The sequence below is a fragment of the Fistularia commersonii genome, chromosome 1, assembly GCF_037954325.1.
Source record: "Fistularia commersonii isolate RoL2024-O1a breed Wild chromosome 1, RoL_Fcom_v1.0, whole genome shotgun sequence".
Lineage (NCBI taxonomy): Eukaryota > Metazoa > Chordata > Actinopteri > Syngnathiformes > Fistulariidae > Fistularia > Fistularia commersonii.
The window spans coordinates 26,839,097-26,863,572 of NC_141284.1; the positions used below are offsets into that span (position 1 = coordinate 26,839,097).

The following is a 24,476-nucleotide window of genomic DNA, read 5'->3' on the forward strand; positions in this document are numbered from 1 at the left end:
GGAAAAAAAATGCTTCCCCTCTCTGTTCAGGACTCTTACGAGGAGCTGGTGATGACGGTGGCCTCTCGGCGGAGCGGGCTGAACCAGAACATGGCGCTGAAGGAGCAGTTTGAGCGCGCCCTCCAGGACCTCACTGACCTGGTGGACACGGCCAAAGACAAGATGGCTGCCGACCAGAGGATCATCGCCAGCTCGGTGGAGGAAGTACAGAATCACCTGGATAAGCACAAGGTCATATCAGTGATCAGGAATATTCACGGGGTTTAGCAACGGGGATCGTAGGAGGTAAAACACCGGCTGTGTCTGCTTTGTAGGAGTTCTTTCAAGGCCTCGAGTCACACATGATTTTAACCGAGACCTACTTCAGGAAAATTTGCAGTCTGATGCTTCCCAAAGAGAGCCAGGAGCTGGAGGAGACCCTGAACCAGGCTCAAGGCGTCCTCAAACTGGCCCACAGCAAAGGTGTTGAGCTGGAATGCATCCTGGAGGTGAGGCAGTACAACATCTTTCCTGTTTGTGGTTCGGTAATATCATGAAAACGTGTCTCCATAATCGTAGTTCCTTTGCGTAATCGGGACATTGTTCTGGATTTGTTTTTAATTTGTCAGACATGGTGTCGCCTGGTGCATGATTACCAAAGTCTGAACCGGCAGCTGGAGGCGGTGGAGGGAAGCATCCCCTCCGCTGGTCTGGTGGAAGAGACGGAGGAAAGGCTCCTGGACAGAATCTCACTCTACCAGGTAGAAAAATATCTAAAAGGAAAGCCGAGACTAACTCGAGGTCGTCCCTTTATCCTCTGTTGTATGTTCATTTCTGTTGGGTCGGTCCGCAGATTTTGGTCAATGTTTGCACAATTTTTACAAGAAATTGTCACCAGCATCATTGCTGTCATTTACAGCATTGGTCCCCAACTTTTTTTGTACCAGGGACCAGTTAAGACAAGATAAGATAAACTTTATGATCTCCATAGGGGAAATTCTTTTGTCACAGAAGCATATCAGTTATAGTGTCAATAAAAATGAATATAAATAGAAGATACCAAAAGACATCCACAAATAAAGACAGCAGGGAGAACAACAACAACAACATTAAGGATAAAAATTGGACAGCAGAAGTTGAAAAAAGACAGTAAGGATGAAAATACGCAACTAAAACAACAATAAGGATAGGAACATAAACAGTGACAATAGCAAAAAAAAGGGGGATGCGAATGTGCTGAGACCATCAAGGACAGTCAGACCATTTAATCTCAATACAACCATTACACTTTATATTAGGCAATAACGATAAGGCAGAGGTCAAGAGGGAACAATTGTTTTTCCAAATAAGGTCTCATGAAAAAACGGTAATTTGTACCAAGAAAGATTTTCTTTGTGAACCGGTACCAAAAGATTTGGGGCCGCCGATTTACAGTACATCGGTACCTACTGCTAAACAGGACTTTGTATTACTTCTGTGTTTATTTTTTTTTTTTTCACATGCTTGGATGACCTAAAGCAGAGTGTTTAAATGTCAGCATTATCTGGGAGAAAGAAAGGATTTGGTCTCTTTTTTTGTTATAATTCTAGATTTATATCTTCCTTTTTTCTCCAACGCAGATATCGATTTCCCCCTGACTCCACTCTCAAATGTCCTCACGATTTGTAATCTATCGTTGTTTTTTGTTTTTTGTTTCCCCTCCTCTTCCATCATTCGTAAAGGGTCTGAAGGGGAGGCTGACGGAGCATCAACACAAACTTTACCAGGTGCTCGACGAAGGGAAACATCTGCTGCTGTCCGTTTGCTGCCCTGCGCTGGAGAATCAGCTGGCGCTCCTCGGGGAACACTGGCTCGACAACACCGGCAAGGTCAACAAGGAGCTGCAGCGCCTGGAAGCCATCCTGAAACACTGGACCAGGTCAGGATAACACAAGATAAGACAATAGTTTCATTGTATGGGGCACTTTACAGTGACAATAAAGCTTTGGAATCGTGGATAAGACAAGGTGAGACGATAATATAATTGTACGCAACACTGTACAATGACAACAAAGCTTTTGCTTTTGAATCTTGAATAAGATAAGACACTAATTCCATTGTATGGGGACACTGTACAGTGACAATAAAGCTTTTGAATCTTGAAGAAGATAAGATAAGATAAGATAAGATAAGATAAGATAAGATACAACTATAACTTAATTTTATGGGTCACTGAACAATGAAAATAAAGCTTTTGAATCTTGAACAAGATAAGATAAGATAAGATAAGATAAGATAAGATAAGATAAGATAAGATAAGACACAATTATAATTTCATTTTATGGGATGCTGTCCATTGACAATAAAGCTTTTGAATCTTGAATAAGATAAGATAAGACAAGATAAGATGAGATAAGATAAGATAAGATAAGATAAGATAAGATACAACATTAATTCTATTTTATGGGACACTGTACAATGACAAAGCTTTTGAATTGTGAATAAGATAAGATACGATAAGATAAGATACAACTATAATTTAATTTTATGGGACACTGTACAATGACAATAAAGCTTTTGAATCGTGAATAAGATAAGATAAGAAAAGATAAGATAAGATAAGATAAGATAAGATAAGATAAGATAAGATAAGATAAGATAAGATAAGACACAATTATAATTTCATTTTATGGGACACTGTACAATGACAACAAAGCTCTTGAATCGTGAATAAGATAAGATAAGAAAAGATAGGATAAGATAAGATAAGATAAGATAAGATAAGACACAATTATAATTTCATTTTATGGGACACTGCACAGTGACAATAAATCTTTTGAATCTCGAATAAGACAAGATAAGACAAGATGAGATAAGATAAGATAAGATAAGATACGATACAACTATAATTTAATTTTGTGGGACACTGTACAATGACAACAAAGCTCTTGAATAAGATAAGATAAGACAATAATTTCATTGTATGGGACACTGTGCAATGACAATAAAGCTTTTGAATCTTGAATAAGATAAAATAAGATAAGATAAGATAAGATACGATAACCTACAACTATGATCTAAATTTATGGGACACTGTACAATGACAATAAAGCTTTTGAATCTCGAATAAGATAATACTGAATACGTCCCTCTTTGCAAAACTTTGGGTCACCCCTGATGTATGCATAGTCTATGCGTAGTCGTGATCTTAATAAATCTGGCCCATATTGCACTCAAGATACCTGTGATTGGAAACTCTTGTCACGTCTTTGCTTCGCTGTCTGATTTTCCTGCAGGTATCAGAGGGAATATGGAGAGCTGAGCGAGTGGCTGCAATCTGCTCTGGAGCGTCTGGAGTTCTGGAACACTCAGGCGGTCTTAGTCCCGCAGGAACTCGAGACAGTCAGAGATCATCTTTCTGCTTTTCTGGCGAGTCGCAGAATCATATTCTTTTCTTGCCCGGTCTTCCAGCAAGAAGTAGTTACAGACACGTGAAGTTGTTGGAGGCGCTGGCGGCTAAAAGACGTCTCGTCAAATGCTGGCCTTTCACCGCGTTTCCACATTCAGCGTTTATATAATCCACCTATATTTAGTTGTGCTAAGTTTCTTAAGGGGCCCTTTCGGAGCATCGGTACAGCTCCCAGGGACAACACAACATTTTTAGAGCAGTTTTGTGAAACTATAAGAATTAGGTTTTGTAAATATCAGCCAGAAGGAAAGGAAAGGTGTACAAGACAGTGGTGAGACCAGCGATGATGTTTGGACTAGAAACTGTTCCAGTGACCAAAAGACACCAGGCAGAACTAGAGGTCGCAGAGATGAAGATTTTGAGGTTCTCTTTGGGAGTGACCAGGATGGAGAGGATCAGGATGAGTCTATCGGAGGACCAGCACATGTTAGATGTTTTGGAGAGAAGGTCAGAGAAGCCAGACTGAGGTGGTTGGGTCATGGACAGAGGAGGGACCAAAGAGACCAAAGACCAAAGAGACGATTTATGGACGTAGTGAGTGAAGATATGAAGGTAGTTGGTGTGAGAGAGGAGGAGGTTAGATGGAGAAAGTTGATTTGCCGTGGCGACCCCTGAAGGGAAAAGCCGAAAGACGAAGATCATGCAAAAAGTTTGCCTTTTAATATTTTTAGTTGGATGAAACTCCTTTTGTTTTTTGTTTTTTTATCATCCTTCCAAAGTCCACACTTACTCTTGCCCTCGTGTTTTTTCTGCACCAGGAGTTTTCAAAGGAAGCTGAGGGCAAGTCCAGCCTAAAGAGCTCAGTGGCCACCGAAGGCAACCAGCTGCTGAGGCTGAAGAAAGTGGACACGGTGATGTTGCGGTCGGACTTGGCGCGAATGGAAAGCCAATGGAGTGAACTCTTCACTCGAATCCCGGTGGTCCAGGAGAAGCTGCATCAGGTGGCGTCACACGCAGTCCGCGAGCAAAATCTCTATGGGAAATTTTTGCGATTATTCTTTATGGCTAACGGAAAGTTATTATTTTATTTCTTAGATCCAAATGGAGAAGTTGGCCTCCCGCCATGCTATATCTGAACTGTTCAACTGGATATCTTTGATGGAGAATATCATTGAAGAGGATGAGGAGAACCTGCAGAGTGCCGTGGGATCCAATGTCATTCAGGACTACTCGCAAAAATACAAGGTTGTACATCTTCCAGTTGCACAAAATATTGTCTGCACACTAGTATCTGGGGTGCAATCTTGTCGAAATTGTCTTGTTGTGGCAACTGGACTTGAATTTCTTCTCGAAAAGACGTTCTAGCCCTCATCCAAGAGGCCTGTGTGGAGTTTCCCAAGATAACTGCCATGGTTTTGGGCAGGTCTAGTTTATGGTGGCTTGTTTTGTAAATGGAAGTTGATGGGTGAAACTAATAACTAAAATAATTTTTACTTTATTAATCCCTTGTGAGTGGGGAATCGAACCAGTAATGTTCAGTTCCAAAGACAACTGCTCTTCCTCTCGCACCACACCACCCCTTGAGTTGGAATTCAATTCAAAGGATTGAAAGCGTGCACAGTGTAGAAACGCCTTTTCCTGTACTGTGAAGTTCCTACTTTGCTGTCTGCAGTGCATTTGGACATGTATTGAATTGTTGGCAGTGCATGAGACATTTGAGTGCAGCTTGGTGTGCAACTCACTGACTGCTTTGAGGCTCATGTGGACGTTACCAGGTCTGTTTCAGGTGGTGAGTCTTTCCTGATAGTTTGGAGGGTGCAGAATGTCCTGGTCTGTGTTTTCAAATCCGTCTTGGTATTGATCCCGGTACACTGCTATACGTTTGTGAAAGGTGGTGACCTGAGGCCTCCCTCCTCTGTTTTTCTGTTTTGGCAAAGATGGCCTCTTTGACTCCTTTCTAGAACCATCTGTCTTCTTTGGCCAGAATACAGACACCACTATCTTCAAACAAATGGCCCGTGGCCTTCAGGTGCAGGTGGACTGCGGAGTTCTGTCCTGAAGCTGTTGGGCCATCCGTTTTTGCAGAGGTTATTTGGTTTCCCAAATGCGGACGTCATCATAATCCTCAGTGCAAGTGACAGCATACACCACATTCTCTATCCTATGCCTGGGTGTTTTGTCCTTTGGGGTGCATCCGTTTTTGTCTTTTTTGGGGGAGTCTCAAATGTACCGGTACATGATGTTTGTTGAATACCCTTCGAAGTATCTCCAAAACACCAGCAACCTACGGTATGACGATGTTCTTTCGTTTGTTGTTGTTGTTGTTGTCTTCCTCCTGTTCAACGTTCCTGCGTCTGGCAGATTCTGATTTGGCGAAGGCCCAATTAGGGTAGCCAAGGGATTTTGTTGGATCCTGTCCCGCTCTACCTCGACACTATGTGTGGGTGGAACCTGCTTGATCATTGATGAAGCGATAGGAGAGGATATTTAGGTTTCAATCAGTATTTAATTCAGCATCCATCCATTCTTCCCCTGCTTATCCGATTGTTTTGGGTCACGGGGGCAACAGCCAGAGCAGTGAGGCCCAGACCTCCCTCTCCCCTGCCACATGGTCCAGCTCCTCTCGAGGGACCCCAAGGGACTCCAAGACTATGTCTTCAGGCCAGCCTGAAAACATAGTCTCTCCAGCATGTTCTGGGTTTTCCCCGTGATCTCCTCCCAGATGGACACGCCCAGAGTACCTCCCTCTGAAGGCATCCTGACCAGATGCCCGAGCCACCTGACTCCCTATCTCTAAGAGAGAGTCCGATCACCCTGCAGTGGAAACCCATTTCAGCTGCTTGTATCCGCCATCTCGTTCTTTCGGTCACTACCCACAGCTCGTGACCATAGGTGAGGGTGGAATCGTGAAAATCTTCACGACAGACCCCCACAGAGTCTGCATGGCTGCAGATGCCGCACCAATCCACCTGTCCATCTCCCGCTCCATCCTTCCCTCACTCGTGAACAAGACCTCGAGATACGTGAACTCCTCCACCTGGGGCAGGACCTCTTCCCCGACCTGGAGTGAGCATTCCACCCGTTTCCGGTTGAGCACCACGGTCTCGGATTTGAAGATACTGAGCAGTCAAAATAAAGTCTACAGAGCTCTGGGTCTGATCGTCTATTTCCTGACAAGTGTCGTTTCACGAAGTCTGATTGGCTACATTTCTCCTACACAGTGTTTTTATAACACAAAGAACGAAATGTGCAGTTGTACCAATGTTGTACCAATGACCAACTGTCATTGGTCATTGACAGTTGTTCTGGTCTTCTCCCGGGATGTCGCTCACACAGATTGGTCCGTCGCAGATCGGTCCGTCTGACTCCTGACGTCTTTTTGGTTCCTCAGAGGAACCTAAATCTATGAGCGCTGAATCGCCTTCAAGTGAAGAACTTCAAGTCCAGTTGCCACGACAAGACAAGTTCCACAAGAATTCACCATGACCTGGATGACTGAGAACCTCCACGGACATGCAATCTGTGATACTAAGATGTGTCGACTCTTGTTTTTTCCCCCGCTCAGGGCTTCAGGGTAGATCTAAGCTGCAAACAGCTGACTGTGGACTTTGTCAACCAGTCAGTGCTACAAATCAGTGGTAGCGATGTGGAGAGCAAGCGCAGCGACAAGACGGACTTTGCGGAGCGTCTTGGGGCCATGAATCGACGCTGGCAGATCCTCCAAGGGCGAATCAATGAGAGGGTGAGAAAGCCAAGGAAATCGGAATCAGAAAAATGTATTGAAGGGGAAATTGCTTTTTTTTCATAAACAGATCCTGGTCTCATAGTAAAGTGGAGAAGAATCAACACATGTAAAACCCATGTAAAACACATGTAAAAATGTGTTTCCGTTTACTGTACACTGAAATTCCTACTTTGCTGTCCGCAGTGCATTTGGATACGTCCTGATATTGTAAACATTATTATAAATATGATTATAGATAGGAACATGAACAGTGTAATAGAACAGTGGCAGTTCAATAAGACGTTTGAATGAAGTTGGTGTGCAACTCACAAAGTGCAACATAGAATATAACATGTAATATAAAAATCAAAAAGAATAAAATAGTGGATAGTAAAATTAAATAAAAAAAGAGTAAAGATCAGAAGAAATAAATAAAAATAAAGTGAAGTTAAAGGCATGTAAAAATATAAAAATATGTAATGTATTTACAAGTACATATATGATTACATGTAGTATTTATGCATATAAATCAGGGCTATTGCACGGTGTTTCCCAACCTTTTTTGAACCATCTGTATTATTTGGCCAGAATACAAACACCACTGTCTTCAAACAAATGGCCGTGTCCCTCAGTTGCAGGTGGACTGCGGAGTCCTGTCCTGAAGCCGAGGCCTTAATAGCGCTATAGGCTCCAAAAAGATGATTAATTGCAATTCTAAGTGCAATTCTTGAATTGCACCTAATTAAAAAAAAATTAATCCTTGTCTTTTATGCATTTTTTCACTTTCAAATTATCCTGCGGGCCTGATCGAACCTCCCTGCGGGCCGTAATCGGCCCGCGGGCCGTATGTTTGACACCCTTGCCATAGATAGACTGCCGCCCACATAGATAGACGTACAAAGACACATTATTTGCATTGAGTAAATCATTTTTGGACAAATTAGGTAAAAGTGGGTATTTTTCCATCGTGGTTGGGAAACACTGGCATAGAAGATAGCACTGGCTACCACAGAACATTTGAAGCAGGGTCCTGCAGATGCTACAGGAGCTCAGTCACCTTAGCGGATAGAGGCGTCACCGTTCCTTCCCCGCTCCAGTTTGTTGTCTATGAACCCCCAGATACTTGTAGTCCACTCTGACCTCCTTGGTCCTTCTAAGGTCCACAACAAGTTGTCCACAACAGCCCTGGATTCAACTTCATCGCCGTCGTCGACCGGAGCAGAAACAGAGGGTTGAGCTTTTGTTTTGTTTTTCCACATTTAACCACATTGTAGATCCAGTTTCTAGAAGGTCTGCTGGAGATGTGGTTGGAGTATGAGAGCAGCGTTCAGGCTCTCAAGTCCTGGTTAGGAGCTCAAGAAGAAAGACTGAAGAAGAAACACAGGATAGAAGACTTGACGTCCGTACAGAACGCCCTCAAAGACTGCCAGGTACGCCTCCCTCGCTCACCGCCATCGAATATGCGACCCCAGAACTGCCTGGATGTGATGCCGAAACTTCAAACTTCCTGTTTTGAAGGAAATGGAGGAGCTGGTGAAGGAAAAAGAGAAAGAGCTGGAGCGGGTGGAGGAGCAGGGCTGCGCCCTGGTTCAGAACAAAACCGATGAGGCCTGTGCCATCGTCATGGAGACGCTCCAGGGTGTCAATCACACCTGGGCCAACCTGGATCACTTGGTGAGCCTCTGCCGTCGTAGAATCACCGCACTTTTCTCTGGGTGTCGCTGTGGGACCTGGATTCAAACGGTCTTTCTGCAGATAGGGCAGCTAAAGATCAGCCTGACTTCGGTGCTGGATCAATGGAGTTTATATAAGCGTGCCTCCGAAGAGATCAACGGTTACCTGATGGAGGGGAGGTACTCGGTGTCCCGATTCCGCCTCCTCACGGGCTCCCTCGAGGCTGTCAAGCAGCAGGTGCAGAGTCTGCAGGTATGTCCGTTTGAAGGTATTCAACGGCACAACTGGCACAATAGGTTTAATAACCGGTCTCATCTTCTGTGTATTTTCTTGTTTTTGTTCCTCTGAAGGACTTGCAAGAGGAGCTGGAGAAACAAGAGAGCAGTCTAAGGAAGTTTGGTGCGGTGACCCACCAGCTGCTGAGGGAATGCCACCCCTCAGTGTCAGACTCACTCAGCAATGCTCTGAAGGACGTCAATGCAAGGTGACCCGAATTGATGCGTTCTGTTTTTTTGGTTTTTTTTGTCCCTCAGACCTGGATTAATGGTGTTTGATCCCCCCCAAAAATTTTGGGCGCTTCCTAATGAGCTTGTGACATGTGATGGTCTGATTTTTTTTTTTTTTTTTTTTTTTTTGCCATTCAGGTCATTATCATTTGTGATTTGTGCTTCCAATTTTTTTTTATTTTTTTTTTATTGGGCATTAGTGTTTTTAAAATAATTTCTGCTTTTTTTAATTTAATTCTTTTTTTTATTAATAGGAACTTTTCTAAGTGGTCCACTTATTGTGAAGTCTGCTAATTTCCATTTTTTAATATTTGCAGAATTTGAATAAAATACCATATTCTACAGATGATTGAGCGCATCTGAATATAAGTCAATGAACATAAAATGAATATAGTGATTATAAGTAAAATTGAACAAATAACTAAGAATAAGAACAACTTAATTTATCTCGAAGGAAATTGTTGTGCCAGAGTTTCAAGTAAAACATAACAATAATAGATGATAGTAGGAAGGAGGGAGAATAAGAAATACAAATACAAAAACACAAAACTAATGTGGTGTCCACGTTGTAACATGAGATATTTACCCAGAAACTTTTTTTTATTAACTATAATTTGCGTTTTGCATCGAGTCAGCTTTTCACGTTGCCGTCTCCAACGTCTCACTATCGATTCATTGACGCCAAACTAACGTGCAACAGCTCTATTTCCTTCTTTGACAACCAGTTCGATCGCCTTTAGCTTAACAGCTACATCACGTGCATTTCTTCGTGTGTTTTCCATGATGGGGGTGTGTGAATGAAGCGCGATGTCATTGGTCCGTTGGTGTGACGAGGCCAAATGTTTTGGCGATAATAAGCTTGTTAGCCCCCCCCAAAAATCCATCAATTAGCGGCATTGTTGTTTAAGGCGCAGTGTTCAAGGCGTGTGGAAAAAAGTAGCGGCTCATAGCCCGGAAATTACGATAAACCAGATCTACTGTTTCTGGGACTTCAGCAAATTCCTGTTCCAGCTACTCTGGTTCAGTTATATTGAAAAAAAATCAATAATGACCTTATAGCGACGCTATAGCGTCATAGCAACCTTATGCTAATACAGGCACCGTGCTAACCCTCCGAAATAGTGAAAAGAAAGGCAGAAGATCAGAGTGTAGCAAACTGAGCTATAACTATCTTAACTTTTCTTTATGCGCTTTTTCATGCTTCTCCAAGATACGGCCTTGAAGGGTTTCATGTTCATTGAAGGATATTATTATTAGTTAATTATTGGTATTTTATTTTTTCATGTCGCACTACCCTGTGGAAAAAGGGTACTGTTTAACTTTAAGTCCGTAACTCAAATGGACTCAATATTTCGTTTTTATGTCAGAAAAGAATGCCATTGATGTTTTGTTTTTTTTTTAACTTGAATTTTGATTTTGATGTGTGCAATATTAAGTTATATATTGCATAGTATTAAGCTTTGCTTTGTTCCATATTCAGTTTTTAAGCAAAACTTGTTGGGGTTCATATGAAAAGGTTCATTGTTGTATCTGGAGGAAGATTTTTTTTTTTTATAATAAATAGCAATGTAGGCCTGCGACTTTGCCACAGTTTTGAATTTTGGCCTTCTGTCCATTTGAGTTCTGTCCTATTGACCAGAGCTCCTCTGTGGTCACCAACGTAGGATCATCCCAGATATTTCACTGCAAACATTCATGTTCCCACTTCGGCTCTCCTGATTTGGACTCGATGTCCGATACTTCAACCGTCCTCACATATTCTCGTCGCCGTCGCTCGCAGGTGGACCGGCTTGCTGGAGGAGATCGCGGAGCGCCTGCTATGCAGCAAAGCTCTCTTTCAGCTTTGGCAGCGGTACAAGGAGCTGCACGAGCAGAGCTGCAGCAGCATCCAGCTGCAAGAGGAAAAAGCCGACCAGCTCCTCAAGACGGCCTGCGGCAAAGACATGGCCGATGAGCTGGTGTCCAACTGGATTCAAGAGTGCAGCGTAAGTGAGGCCACGGTGTCTTATTTTGAATTCACGGGAGTCATTAACTTACTATTTCATATGAAAGAAAATATTTTTCTGAATAAATGTGATTTAATTGTCCCAAAATTATACGCTAGAAATCAAATCTGTTTTTCTGATACATTCCTGAGTTCTTTTATTTTTTTTTATGTGAATGAGTTTCTGTGATTGAGCAAAGATTTCACACTTAAAACCAATGTTTTGCACACCGATGTTTCGTAAATTTTTTTTCTTTACTCGTCAAACGCTTACTGTTCCCCGAAATGTGTGTAAATTCGGTCGTACGGTAAGATTATCTTAATCCCGGTCGTATGGGTTCTGTTTCTCAGGAGGTCCTCCGCTCCCACGCCCCGGTTCAGGCCTCCTTGCAGGTTCTTCAGGAACTGGGCGATCAGCTGAAACAGCAGGTGGACACTTCGGCAGCTTCTACCATCCAGTCGGATCACCTCTCTCTGGCCCAGCGGCTGGCCGCTGTGGAACAGGCGCTCACTCGACAGCTCGTCACTCTTCAGGTAGGAAAAGATATATATCACATGGACTGAAGCTGGAGCTGCATTGTGTTTTTGTAGACCTAGAAAAAAACATATGACAGGGTGCCAAGAGAGGAGCTCTGGTATTGTATGAGGAAATCTGGAGTGGGAGAGAACTATATTAGACTGGTGCAGGACATGTATGCTCGCTGTGAGACACTGGTACGGTGTGCTGTAGGTGTAACAGAGAAGTTCAAGGTGGAAGTGGGACTCCATCAGGGATCAGCTCTGACCCCCTTCTTCTTCGCAGTGGTGATGGATAGGCTTACAGATGAGGTTAGACAGGAATCTCCATGGACTATGATGTTTGCAGATGACATTGTGGTCTGTAGTGACAGCAGAGAACTAGTTGATGAAAATCTAGAGAGGTGGAGGTATGCTCTGGAAAGGAGAGGAATGATAGTTAGTCGCAGCAAGACAGAATATATGTGTGTAAATGAGAGGATTTTGGGTGGAACGGTGAGGCTACAGGGAGTGGAGACCAAGTAGCTGGAGGATTTCAGGTACTTGGAGTCAACAGTCCAGAGCAACGGAGAGTGCGGAAAAGAGGTGAAGAGACGGGTTCAAGCAGGTTGGAATGGTTGGAAAAAAGTGTCAGAGGTTCTATGTGATAGAAGAATTTCAGCCAGAATAAAAGGAAAGGTGTACAAGACAGTGGTGAGACCAGCAATGATGTTTGGACTAGAAACTGTTACAATGACCAAAAGACAGCAGGCAGAACTAGAGGTTGCAGAGATGAAGATGTTGAGGTTCTCTTTGGGAGTGACCAGAATGGATAGGATCAGGAATGAGTCTATCAGAGGAGCAGCACATGTTAGATGTTTTGGAGAGAAGGTCAGAGAAGCCAGACTGAGATGGTTGGGTCATGGACAGAGGAGGGATAGTGAATATATTGGAAGACGGATGCTGGAATTGGAGCTGCGAGGCAAGAGAACTCAAGGAAGACCAAAGAGAAGATTGATGGACGTAGTGAGAGAAGATATGAAGGTAGTTGGTGTGAGAGAGGAGGATGCAGAGAATAGGGTTAGATGGAGAAGGTTGACTCGTTGTGGCGACACCTGACGGGAAAAGTCCAAAGGAAAAGAAGAAGATGGACTGAAGCTCATGTGGACATTACCAGGGCCAGAGAGCCATGTGATCCAACAAAAGTTGCTCTTTTGTGCCAAGGAACGACACCCCCATTAGCATAGCAACATAACAACCTAGTTTCTGCCCATCAACTCTTCCATTTACACAAGAAGTCACCATAACCTTGACCCGCCAAAAACACTGGCAGATATATTCAGAAACTCCCTACAGGTCATTAGAACTGAAGAAGCCTCTCAAATGAGGGTTGATAAGAATTCCTTTGTCACAGCGGTGAAACAGTTATGTCCAAAAAAAGGAAGTAAATATGAATATAAATATAAATAGAAAGGCAGAAGACAGAAGATAGCAAGACAAAAAAAATCCACAAATATGTAGACAGCAGATAAATAGGAAGCAGACAAAAACAACTTCAAAGAACTGTGAGGGTGAAAAATACACAACTAGAACTAAACAACAATATGATAATGACAAAATGAATAGCAACAAGTAAAATAAATAAACAAAAATCGGTAGGATGTGTGACGTTAATGGGGAAGGGTGGTGAGATTGTGGAATTGTGAAGAAATTCAGGTCCAGTTGCCAAGAAGATTTCGACTTGGAAAAAAATTTTTGGAAAGTGGGCATTTTTGAAGAAGTTTGTTGACACGGGAATTAGCGTGTTCCACCTTTCCCTCTCCAGACCGGAGTCCAGGACTATGAAACCTTCAACGACCAGCTGGATTCGCTGGGCTCTTGGGTGGTCGAGGCCGAGAAGGAGCTGAAGACTCAGGATCCCAACAGCTCCACTGACCTCACCGTCATCCAGGGCCGCATGGAGGAGCTCAAGGTCCGGATTATTGATCGTTTCTATAGATCGGTTTGACGAAAACTCCGGCTGCGGCCGATTCGGAGTTCATTTAGTCCTACTGAGAATGTGACTTTAAACCGTGTCAAACTCTAGTCAGCAGTGCCATTTCATTTGGCCCACGTAGGCTTAGCAAATGACTATTAGCACTGGTGCCGGTATGTTAGCGTACAGCAGGGGGTCCCCAAACTTTTTCCTGCGATGGCCAAATAACTTTTCCCTTCCAGTTTGTAACAAAAAGTATGACGATCGCAGAGGTGTCTAAACGTAAACATTTATTGTTTTCCAGAAAGCCACAAGTCACCAACAATTTACCCTTTCTGGGATCTTGACAGGAAAAAAAAAAAAACAGAAAATAAATAATAGCATTATTAATGAATAATGTCTTTGTCTCATCTCTTGACAGGTGAGACAAACAGCCTTTTCTTTGAGTCAAACAAAAAAATAACCCCCTGCATTCTGGGTCTATTTTCCTCTCACTTAATCTTTTCGCCATTATTCCGTGTTGTTTGACAGGGGTGTGTCCAGGATTTTGTTTTGTTTTTTTTGAGGGAGGGGTTTCAGATAAGGCACAAACTGCAGAAGGGTGGAATAGAATGGTACGTTCTATGCATGTACAAGTCACGATGACGTGGCCAGAATGAAAAAAAAAATCATAATGCATCTCCGGTATTGTTCAGGGGCCGGGCAAAATGTGTCGGCGGGCCGTTTCCGGCCCCCGGGCCGTAGTTTTGGGGACCACTAGCCTACAGCGCATGTACTGCTAATGCTACAAATCCCAGAACGCTCTGCTAGTGTTTTGGTGCGAAAACCACAACAGGACCACGAAACACCCTCTCCTCTGTTGACAGTCGTCATAGCGACTTTACGCTAATACTGGCACCTTGCTAACTTTTCCGAAAAATTGTGAAAAGAAAAGGCAGAAGATCAGTGGGTAGAAACCGAGCTATAATTAACCTTTTCTTTATGCACTTTTTCATTTTGCAGATGGTATTTTACTCAAATTCTGCAAGTATTGAATATTAAAAAATGGAACAATAACTGTACCACTTAGAAAAGTTCCTATTAATGAAAAAAAAAAAAAAAATTAAAGACATGGGCTTCAATGGTTTCACATTCATTGAAGGATATCATTTTTAGTTAAGAATAAGAATAAGAACAACTTTATTTATCCAGAAGGAAATTGTGCCAGAGTTTCAAGTAAAACATGACAATAATAAATAAGTTAAAAAAAAAGGAGGGAGAATAAGAAATACAAATAAAACTACAAAGTGTCAAAGTCAAGGCTATGAAGTGTTTTAGGGTCTTAAGTGCAAAGATTTGAAGATTCCCTGTGGCTGAAGGAAGAGTTTATTATTATATTATGTTTACATTTATTATTAGCCTGTGGAAAAAGGTTACTTTTGAAATTTAATTCAGAAAGTTACATATAAAGACGCATACAATTTTTATTTCATTTTTAATTTCCCAGAAACGAATGCCATTGCAGTGTTTTCTAATTTGAATTTCAATTTTGCGTGTGTGCAATATGAAGTTGCATATTGTCTAATATTAACCTTTGCTCCATATTCAGTTTTTAAGCAAAACATGTTGAGGTTCATATGAAGAAGGTTTATTGTTTTATCTGGAGGAAGACTTTTTTTCATTAATAAATATCAATTTTCGCCCACAAATTTTAAATTTTGACCCACCGTGTATTGAGTTTGACACCCCTGCTTTAAATCTTATGTATCCAAACGCAGCATCGCCGGTTTACCGAATGATTTCCCCTCTTCTGACATTCCACAGAGGCTGATGTTGAAATTCAGCAGTATGGCTCCCGAACTGGAGCGTCTCAACGAACTGGGTTACCGACTCCCTCTCAACGACTTGGAAATCAAACGGATGCAGAACCTCAACAGGAGCTGGTCCACAGCCTCCTCTCAGACCACAGAGAGATTCAGGTTTGAAATTCGAAACAGCTTTATTTAAAAAAAAAAAAAATTGGACTCAAAAAATATGCAAGGAATTTCAGGTATTTAAAAAATTTTTTTGATTTAAAATATTGTTGGTGGATCTAAATTTTATATGTTTATTATCCGTTTGTTCCATACATTATGAGCAGACGCCCAGTTCCTTCTTTCAATGTAGATATTTGATGTAGATATTTGATTTAGAATAGCTTATCTGACACACTTAAATATTTTTTCCTTCAATTTAAGAATTTTTTGATGCTAATATTAGCATCGATTACAAAAATTTACCGTGATTTCCAGAGCGCACTTATAAAAATAACAAAATAAATATATGTGTACATACAGGACTGTCTCAGAACATTAGAATATTGTGATAAAGTTCTTTATCTTCTGTAATGCAATGAAAAAAAACAAAAATTACTTTTTCATATTCTATTATTTTGAGATACGATTTTTGAGTTTTCTTAAGATGTAAGCCATAATCAGCAATATTAAAATAATAAAAGGTTTGCAATATTTCAGTTGATTTGTAATGAATCCGGAATGTATGACATTTTTGTTTCTGTAATAGCATTGCAGAAGATAAAGAACTTTATCATAATATTCTAATTTTCTGTGACAGTCCTGTATATTTTATAGGCTGCACTTGTCTATAAGTTGCAGGTTGTAACATGAGATATTTACAAAGAAACATCTTTTTTTTTACTTTAAATCAAATATAAATTGATAACATCCACAAATGTGTACTGGAAATGCATTTTTTAACACAACTGATGAAAAAGATGATTTTTCCCTGTTTTCAGCCCCCGTTAATGATTTTGGACTAAGAACTGAATTATTTTTGTTATTGCTTTGAAAGGTTCTTCTTTTTCTTCTATTTCCTGTTTCATTTTGTCAATACATTAGTTAACCGTTCAACTCATTTTTTCCGGTCTCTCTCCCGAGCCTAGAAAGATGTTTAAGTGTTTACAGGTCCAACTCTACAAGCGCGACACATTTAAGTCGTCTTCTTCGGTGTCGGAATTAAACGACTTCAGGATTTCACGCTTGTTTCGTCGATCCGAAGCGACGGGGCGAAATGTTTTGGCGGCGTGAAGCTCATAAGCCCGAAAAATTTGTATATGAGCTGCATTGTTGTTTAAGCCGCAGTGTTCAAAGCCTGTGAATAAAAGTAGCAGTTTAATGATGGTAGTTCTAGACAGGCTCTGCAAAGTGATTTTTTTAATTTATAGAAAAAAAAATCTTGACGATAAACATAAAACATAACCTCTGCAAAGGCATAGGTTACTCTATATTTTTCACTCTGTGAGCTACTTTTTAAATGGCCATGTGAAAATGATCTACCTCCACTAAAAATGTTGAATATATATATATCGATATATCTACTGAGTCTAGTTAACACTTAAATGTTTGTGGATCTGCATGAACCTTTATGGCAAACTACAACAGAGTACTTTTTCTCCTTCCAGCAAGCTCCAGTCCTTCCTGCTGCAGCAGCAGACCTTCTTAGAGAAGTGCGAAACATGGATGGAGTTCTTGGTCCAAACCGAGCAGAATCTGGCCGTCGACATATCCGGGAACTATCAGAGTTTGATCGAGCAGCAGAAAGCGCACGAGGTCAGAGTCTCACGAGACCGTGAGAAGTTTTTGATTGTCCACCAATGTCATTGAGGTTTTGGGAAAAAAAAAAAATCTGCACGGCAAAAATAAAAATGTCTCGTTCTGTACTGCACACACACCCATGAGAAGACTACATGTCTTGCTACCTCATGAACATGGAGACCAGAAAAGCCTGCGTCTTTACCTCCCCCCCCAATTATTCTGCATTTTTACTCTTGCAGTTATTCCAGGCTGAGATGTTCAGTCGCCAACAGATTCTTCACTCCATTATCAGCGATGGGCAAAAAATGCTGGAACAGGGACAAGTGGATGACAGGTGACTCCATCCCTGATTTATCTTTGTCTAAAGATTTGTTTAAGTTATATCTATTGCATTAAAAAAAAATCCTAATTTTTTTGATATCCTGCAGAAACGAGTTCAATTTGAAGCTGGCCCTTCTGAGTAACCAGTGGCAGGGCGTGGTGCGCCGTGCCCAGCAGAGGCGGGGCATCATCGACAGTCTGATCCACCAGTGGCAGCGGTACAGAGAGATGGTGGAGAAGCTGCGGAAATGGCTGCTGGAGGTCTCCCAAACACCCGATGCCCTTCAAGCTGGCACCACCGTGCCTCTGCAACAGGCCCGATCCATGCTGGACGCTGTGCAGGTATCTGACGTGACAACTTTATTGTCAACAAATTTGCTTTGAGAATGTTTATGGAGAAGGCCAGAGGGAGCTGCGTTGTGTTTTTGTAGACCTAGAAAAAGCATCTGACTGGGTGCCAAGAGAGGAGCTCCGGTATTGTATGAGGAAGTCTGGAGTGGCAGAGAAGTATGTCAAACCAGTGCAGGACATGTATGCTCGCTGTGAGACAGTGGTACGGTGTGCTGTAGGGGTAACAGACAAGTTCAAGGTGGAGGTGGGACTCCATCAGAGATCAGCTCTGAGCCCCTTCTTGTTCGCTATGGTGATGACAGATGTGCTTAGACAGGAATCCCCATGGACCATGATGTTTGCAGATGACATTGTGATCTGTAGTGTGAGCAGAAAACAAGTACAGGAAAATCTAGAGAGGTGGAGGTATGCTCTGGAAAGGAGAGGAATGGAAGTTAGTCGCAACAAGACAGAATATATGTGTGTGAATGAGAGGAACTCGGGTGAAACGGTGAGGCTACATGGAGTGGAGATCAAGAAGCTGGAGGATTTCAGGTACTTGGGGTCAACAGTCCAGAGCAATGGTTCGTTCAGAAAGGAGGTGAAGAGACGGGTCCAAGCAGGTTGGATTGGGTGGTGAAAAGTGTCAGGGGTACGAAGAGATAGAAGACTTTCAGCCAGAATGGAAGGAAAGATGTACAAGACAGTGGTGAGACCAGTGATGATGTATGGACTAGAAAAAAATTTGGACTTCATGTTACTTCTAGGTAATGATTTTATTGGTTCGGCCCCCTTGGCATAAAATAAGCCTCCATGTGGCCCCCGGACCAAAATGAGTTTGACACCCCTGCCATTGGGAAAATAATTTTGTCACAGCCGTGTTAACAGTTATCTATAAATATAAATATTATAGCGAGTTACGAGTGTCAGGGTTCATGTTGATGCTTGTATCTTATATGATTTGGGGTGCAAGGAATTCAGTTTTAGTTTTTACCTGGAACAGTTAGTAGATCTGATTTTCCTTCTTGGAACAGCTGAAGGAAAAAGTGCTGCAGCGTCAGCAGGGCAGCTATATCCTGACAGTGGAGGCGGGAAGACAACTGCTCCTGTCAGCCGACAGCCGGGCCGAGGTGGCTCTGCAGGCGGAGATGACCGAGATCCAGGAGCGATGGAAACAGGCCGGCGTCTCCCTGGAAGAACAGAAGAAAGAGCTCTCCACCTTACTGAAGGTACGTCAGACAAACGGCTCCCTACCGCAAAGACTCCTTACGATGTTTTCGCAAGATCAATTCGCACCTCTTTTGTTTTGGTGCCGTAGGACTGGGAGAGGTGTGAGAAAGGTATCGGCGGGTCACTGGAAAAACTCCGAGCCTTCAAACGGCAGCTCTCGCAGCCTCTTCCTGAGCACCACGAGGATCTCCAGGCTGAGCAGATGCGCTGCAAGGTAACAAGTCATTTGCCCGACTTTGCTTAAACTTTGTTGCAGAGCTGCGAGGATCGATTCGTCATCGCTGTGAAAATATCAGAGAATATTTTCAGGTTTATTTGCCCTTCAATGTCAAGATATTGAAGTCCATCTTCTTATCGGCTTCAGAAGCAATTAAATGGAAGAATTTTTGACAGATTTGTGAAAAACAGCCAAGGAAACACTTCCTCATTTTCAAAGGAGGCATAAAAGCCTCATTACTTTTAGCAGGTTTTTTTTTTTTTTTTTTACTTTTTAATTTCCCGTCGCTCGCAGAACAACCAGGTTTCTGGCGGCGTCACACATTTTTGTGCTTGCCTTTGTGCAGCCCTCCTCTTCACCTTGAATACATCTGAATCTCGTGGAACTCAATCTTGCTCTGCAGGGTTTACAAATGCTAGCTTTGCATGTTATCTGTCATTGTAAGGATCTTGAAAGCACGTTTGATGGCTGGACTGGAGACATGGCCCATCTCACTCTGCTGAGAGAGTCGCTGTCCTGCCACATCAGTGCCGAGGACCTCTCCGTCCTGCAGGAACGTATTGAGCTGCTTCACCGACAGTGGGAAGAAATCTGCCACCAGGTGCGGCACGCAGGAACACTCAGCACTCACATCGACTGATGGACTATTTTCACAAATTACTTAATTCCTAAAAAGACCGAAGGGGGGCGTCTGTGCATCCACCGCAGCTCTCAGAGCTATTTTTAATGACACAATATCTATGATAGAAGGAAGACAAGCAACATGTAATTTGACTTAAAAAAAGAAAGATGGTTTGATTTATAATCAGAATATTAGTAAGGTCATGTATGTTCGCTGTGAGACAGTGGTGAGGTGTGCGAGAGGCAGAGAAGTATGTTAGACTGGTGCAGGACATGTATGCTCGCTGTGAGACAGTGGTGAAGTGTGCTGTAGGTGAAACAGAGAAGTTCAAGGTGGAGGTAGGGATTCATCAGGGATCAGCTCTGAGCCCCTTCTTGTTTGCAGTGGTGATGGACAGGCTAACAGATGACAGAGGTTAAACAGGAATCTCCATGGACCATGATGTCTGCAGTGATCTACAGTGAGAGCGGGGAACAGGTTGAGGAAACTCTAGAGGTGGAGGTATGCGCTGGAAAGGAGAGGAATGAAGGTCAGTTGCTGCAAGACAGCATAGATGTGTGTAAATGAGAGGAACTCGGTTGGAATGGTGAGGCTACAGGGAGTGGAGATCAAGAAGGTGGAGGATTTCAAGTACTTAGGGTCAACAGTCCAGAGCAACAGAGAGAGTGGAAAAGAGGTATAGAGATGGACTCACTCAGGTTGGAATGGAGATGAAGATGTTGAGGTTCTCTTTGGGAGTGACCAGGATGGATAAGATCAGGAATGAGTACATCTGGGGGACAGCACATGTTAGATGTTTGGGTGAGAAGGTCATAGAATCCAGACTGAGATGGTTGGGTCATGTACAGAGGAGGGATAGAGAATATATTGGTAGACGGATGCTGGAATTGGAGCTGCCAGGCAAGAGGTCTGGAGGAAGACCAAAGAGAAGATTTATGGACGTAGTGAGAGAAGATATGAAGGTAGTTGGTGTGAGAGAGGAGGATACAGAGAATAGGGTTAGATGGAGAAGGTTGATTCACTGTGGCGACCCCTGATGGGGAAAAGCCTGAAGGACAAGAAGAAGAAGACATTAGTCAGACAAAATCCACACAGTCCTCTGCTTATAGTACTTAATTTGCAATTTATTTCAGTCTGATAAATTATCATCCAAGCGAAGTAAAAGTAACTGAGAGAAGACACCCTGAAACCTAAAGCTTGTCGTGTTTTTCAGCGTTGCATCCTGTGCAGACGAACTCACACACACACAGGAAACAAGCAGACGAGCACACGTGCTCTGCTCGATGCAAATTTATCTTACACGCTTAAAAGTAGTCTGTGGGATACTGCTTCCTTTCCATTTCTTTTCTTTTCTGTTGCGCAAGCCGCCGTGCCTCGATGTGCCGCTAACAATGCGCCGTCCTTCCTCTTCAGCTGTCGCTGCGTGGGCAGCAGGTGAGCGAGAAGCTCAACGAGTGGACGGTCTTCAGCGACAAGTACAAGGAGCTCTGCGAGTGGCTCACCAACATGGAGAGCAAAGTGTCCCAGAATGGAGACATCAGCATCGAGGACATGATCGAGAAGCTCCGCAAGGTGAACAGGACGTAACAGGAAATATCGCGCTTTCAGTCAGGTTTATGTGCTAAATATTTTGGTGGCATTGGCAATACAAGTCTTGACACTCGGGAGGCAGGAAGTCGAGCAGACAGTGTCGGTGTCCTCGATTCAACGTTCATTTGAAATCCAGCGCAGCTCAGCTGACCTTCTAAATGGTAAGCTTGTTGATTTGAGATTGTTTTAGCTAAATTTTGCAAGATTTTTAAGTGAGTTTTTTTGCAAACCAAATGTATTGCTGCATACCATGAACTACCCTGTTTCCTTCGGGCTTTTCCTTTCCACAGCAAATCAAGCTTCTCCATCTAGCCCTCTTCATCAATCTTCTCTTTGGTCTTCCTCTAGACCAGTGTTTCCCAACCACTGTGCCGTGAGAGATCATCAGGTGCTGTGGAAAAATGCCCACTTTCACCTGATTGGTCCGAAACTTATTTATCCAACGCAAATAATGTGTCTTCCTATGTCTATGTGGGCAGCGTGTCCATTCCATGGCAACGGGTAGTGAATTAACCTGTGCATCTGTGTATCAGAGGGATTAGTGACGCTTTGCGTGATACATTTTTAAAATAAAAAGTACTTGTATCTGCGTAAACAAACAGGCAGCGTTGTTGAAAACTACCAAGACGAGTGAGAAAGCAGTGAAAGCTGCTATAAAGTTGCTGAACTCGTCTCTAAAATCAAAACAGCCGCACATCGTAGCAAAACATTAATACTACCTGCCGGCAAAATCATCGGAGAAGAAAAGCTCGGCTCTGGCGTTGATAAAGAAATAGCCAGTTCTCTCAAATAATACCATTTTCAGACATATTGATGACATGTCTTCAGACATTGAAAAAAGTGTTCTGGAAAAGTTGCACATCAGTGGAAAATTTGCATTGCAACTTGACGAATCTACAGATATTAGATATATTAGATATCACACTAAGTAAATTGAAACTATGGTTTCATTCTAATTTGTTAAAAAATGTTTTGGACATATTTATTTGGTGGTGTGCCGTGTGATTTTTCTAATGTAAAATATGTGCCGTGGCTACAAAAAAGTAGCCTCTTCTGTCCATGACCCAACCATCTCAGTCTGGCTTCTCTGAGCTTCTCTCCAAAACATCTAACATGTGCTGTTCCTCTGATGGCCTCATTCCTGATCCTCTCCATCCTGGTCACTCCCAAAGAGAACCTCAACATCTTCATCTCCATTCCAACCTGAGTGAACCCATTTCTATACCTCTTTTCCACACTCTCTGTTGCTCTGGACTGTTGACCCTACATACTTGAAATCCTCCAACTTCTTGATCTCGCAAAAACCTTTTTCAGAAAATAATTTTAGGGCCTTTTCTTGAACTGTACCTTGTCAAGTCTCTCTAAATCTAAAGATTAATTAAATTTGGGGACAATGTGGCCCTTGAAATCCCTTTGACACCAAGCAAAGATGATGTCAGCATCGCTGGTCTCGCCACTGTCTTGTCCGCCTTTCCTTTCATTCTGGCTGAGAGTCGTCTATCTCATAGTAGCACATTACTATCGCAGTATAAAATGATGAATGTTTCCATTTTAAATATGAAATGAATGATACATTGCACTGGGAGCATGTGAAGGGAAATCTAGAGAGGTGGAGGTGTGCCCCTGGAAAAGAGAAGAATGAAGGTTGAGGCACAGCAAGGCAGAATAAATGTGATCTAGAGTAGAACTGTGGAGTGAAAAAGGACCCAAAGTTAGTTGGCGTGAAAGAAGAGGATGCATACATTTGGGTTAGATGGAAGTGGACCCCTTGCTGTGGTGGTCAACCAAAAGGAAGGGAAGAATACAAGTCATTTAAAGACAAGACCATCCCTTGTTGTGAGATAAAATCGATTTCCATCCACGGTTGTGACCGTTTGATGGATCTTTGTTACTCATAGTCACTGTTTGCACTGTATCCTGGCTTCAGGACTACCAGGAGGAGATCATTGTGACTGAGGAGAATAAGCGGCAGCTGCACCAGCAAGGCGAGCGCCTGGCCAGGGCCAGTCACCCGAGCAAGGCCGCAGAAATCGAGCAAAAGCTCAACAAAGTCAGTGACCGCTGGCAGCACCTCCTAGATCTTATCGGAGCAAGGTAACACGCAAACACAGCGGCATCTCGTCATGTTGTCCCAGTGCATTTTTGGAAAAATAAAAAAACAATCCACCATTGGGTCGGATACGTGTCTTACAGAGTTAAGAAACTGAAAGAGACGCTGGTCGCCGTGCAGCAGCTGGACAAGAACATGAGCAGTCTGCGCTCCTGGTTGGCCCACATTGAAACCCAGCTTTCCCAACCCATCGCCTACGACTCCTGTGACTTCCAGGACATTCAGAGGAAGCTCGACCTCCAGCAGGTAACACAGGTTTCTGTATTTTGGGGAACCATAAGGTGCAAAGCATTTTAAGGCACCATTTCAATGAATGGGTTTATTTTCATCTATAAGGCGCACCGCGTTATAAGGCGCATAATAAAACATACGGTATATAAAGCCAAACAAAACTGCCAGTTCACACAAACTTTATTTCCTTGGAAACTCTGTTTGGTCTTCTTTACTTGCCACAGTACATCCATACCATTGATTCATTGGTGCATTGGTACGTTCATACAGTAATCTGTCAAAGCACATTAAGCACTGCTATTATAAAAAGTGGCGGAGTTAAGCATACCATGTACTGCTCTCTGATTGGTTTATCGTTGCCTGGGATAGCAGACACCTAAAGTTAGTGTGAGGTTGGGACTATACAATTTGTTTATCTTGTAGCAACTCACAACTCACATCGTGAACTTCCAGGGGATGTATTCGCCCCTGGAAATTCACCGTGTGAGTTGTTGTTGTAGGTCTGGCTTGGCATTCGTAAAGGACGAC

At 42.7% G+C, this 24,476-nt stretch overlaps 1 protein-coding gene across 1 annotated transcript in view; it reads left to right on the plus strand.

Annotated features, from left to right (window-relative positions):
• syne1b (spectrin repeat containing, nuclear envelope 1b) overlaps nucleotides 1-24,476 on the plus strand; it is a 170,857-nt gene that overhangs the window by 123,608 nt on the left and 22,773 nt on the right. The window contains exons 105-129 of the mRNA XM_086157463.1: nucleotides 31-231; nucleotides 315-488; nucleotides 609-740; nucleotides 1,701-1,897; nucleotides 3,255-3,387; nucleotides 4,186-4,368; nucleotides 4,463-4,612; nucleotides 6,933-7,109; nucleotides 8,366-8,521; nucleotides 8,610-8,765; nucleotides 8,847-9,017; nucleotides 9,116-9,249; nucleotides 11,052-11,256; nucleotides 11,607-11,789; nucleotides 13,576-13,722; nucleotides 15,529-15,683; nucleotides 17,165-17,312; nucleotides 17,537-17,631; nucleotides 17,726-17,960; nucleotides 18,983-19,177; nucleotides 19,267-19,392; nucleotides 19,841-19,996; nucleotides 21,431-21,589; nucleotides 23,535-23,701; nucleotides 23,801-23,963. Of these exons, the coding sequence (XP_086013589.1) occupies nucleotides 31-231; nucleotides 315-488; nucleotides 609-740; nucleotides 1,701-1,897; nucleotides 3,255-3,387; nucleotides 4,186-4,368; nucleotides 4,463-4,612; nucleotides 6,933-7,109; nucleotides 8,366-8,521; nucleotides 8,610-8,765; nucleotides 8,847-9,017; nucleotides 9,116-9,249; nucleotides 11,052-11,256; nucleotides 11,607-11,789; nucleotides 13,576-13,722; nucleotides 15,529-15,683; nucleotides 17,165-17,312; nucleotides 17,537-17,631; nucleotides 17,726-17,960; nucleotides 18,983-19,177; nucleotides 19,267-19,392; nucleotides 19,841-19,996; nucleotides 21,431-21,589; nucleotides 23,535-23,701; nucleotides 23,801-23,963 (4,098 nt within the window). The remainder of the gene's footprint in view (nucleotides 1-30; nucleotides 232-314; nucleotides 489-608; nucleotides 741-1,700; nucleotides 1,898-3,254; nucleotides 3,388-4,185; nucleotides 4,369-4,462; nucleotides 4,613-6,932; nucleotides 7,110-8,365; nucleotides 8,522-8,609; nucleotides 8,766-8,846; nucleotides 9,018-9,115; nucleotides 9,250-11,051; nucleotides 11,257-11,606; nucleotides 11,790-13,575; nucleotides 13,723-15,528; nucleotides 15,684-17,164; nucleotides 17,313-17,536; nucleotides 17,632-17,725; nucleotides 17,961-18,982; nucleotides 19,178-19,266; nucleotides 19,393-19,840; nucleotides 19,997-21,430; nucleotides 21,590-23,534; nucleotides 23,702-23,800; nucleotides 23,964-24,476) is intronic.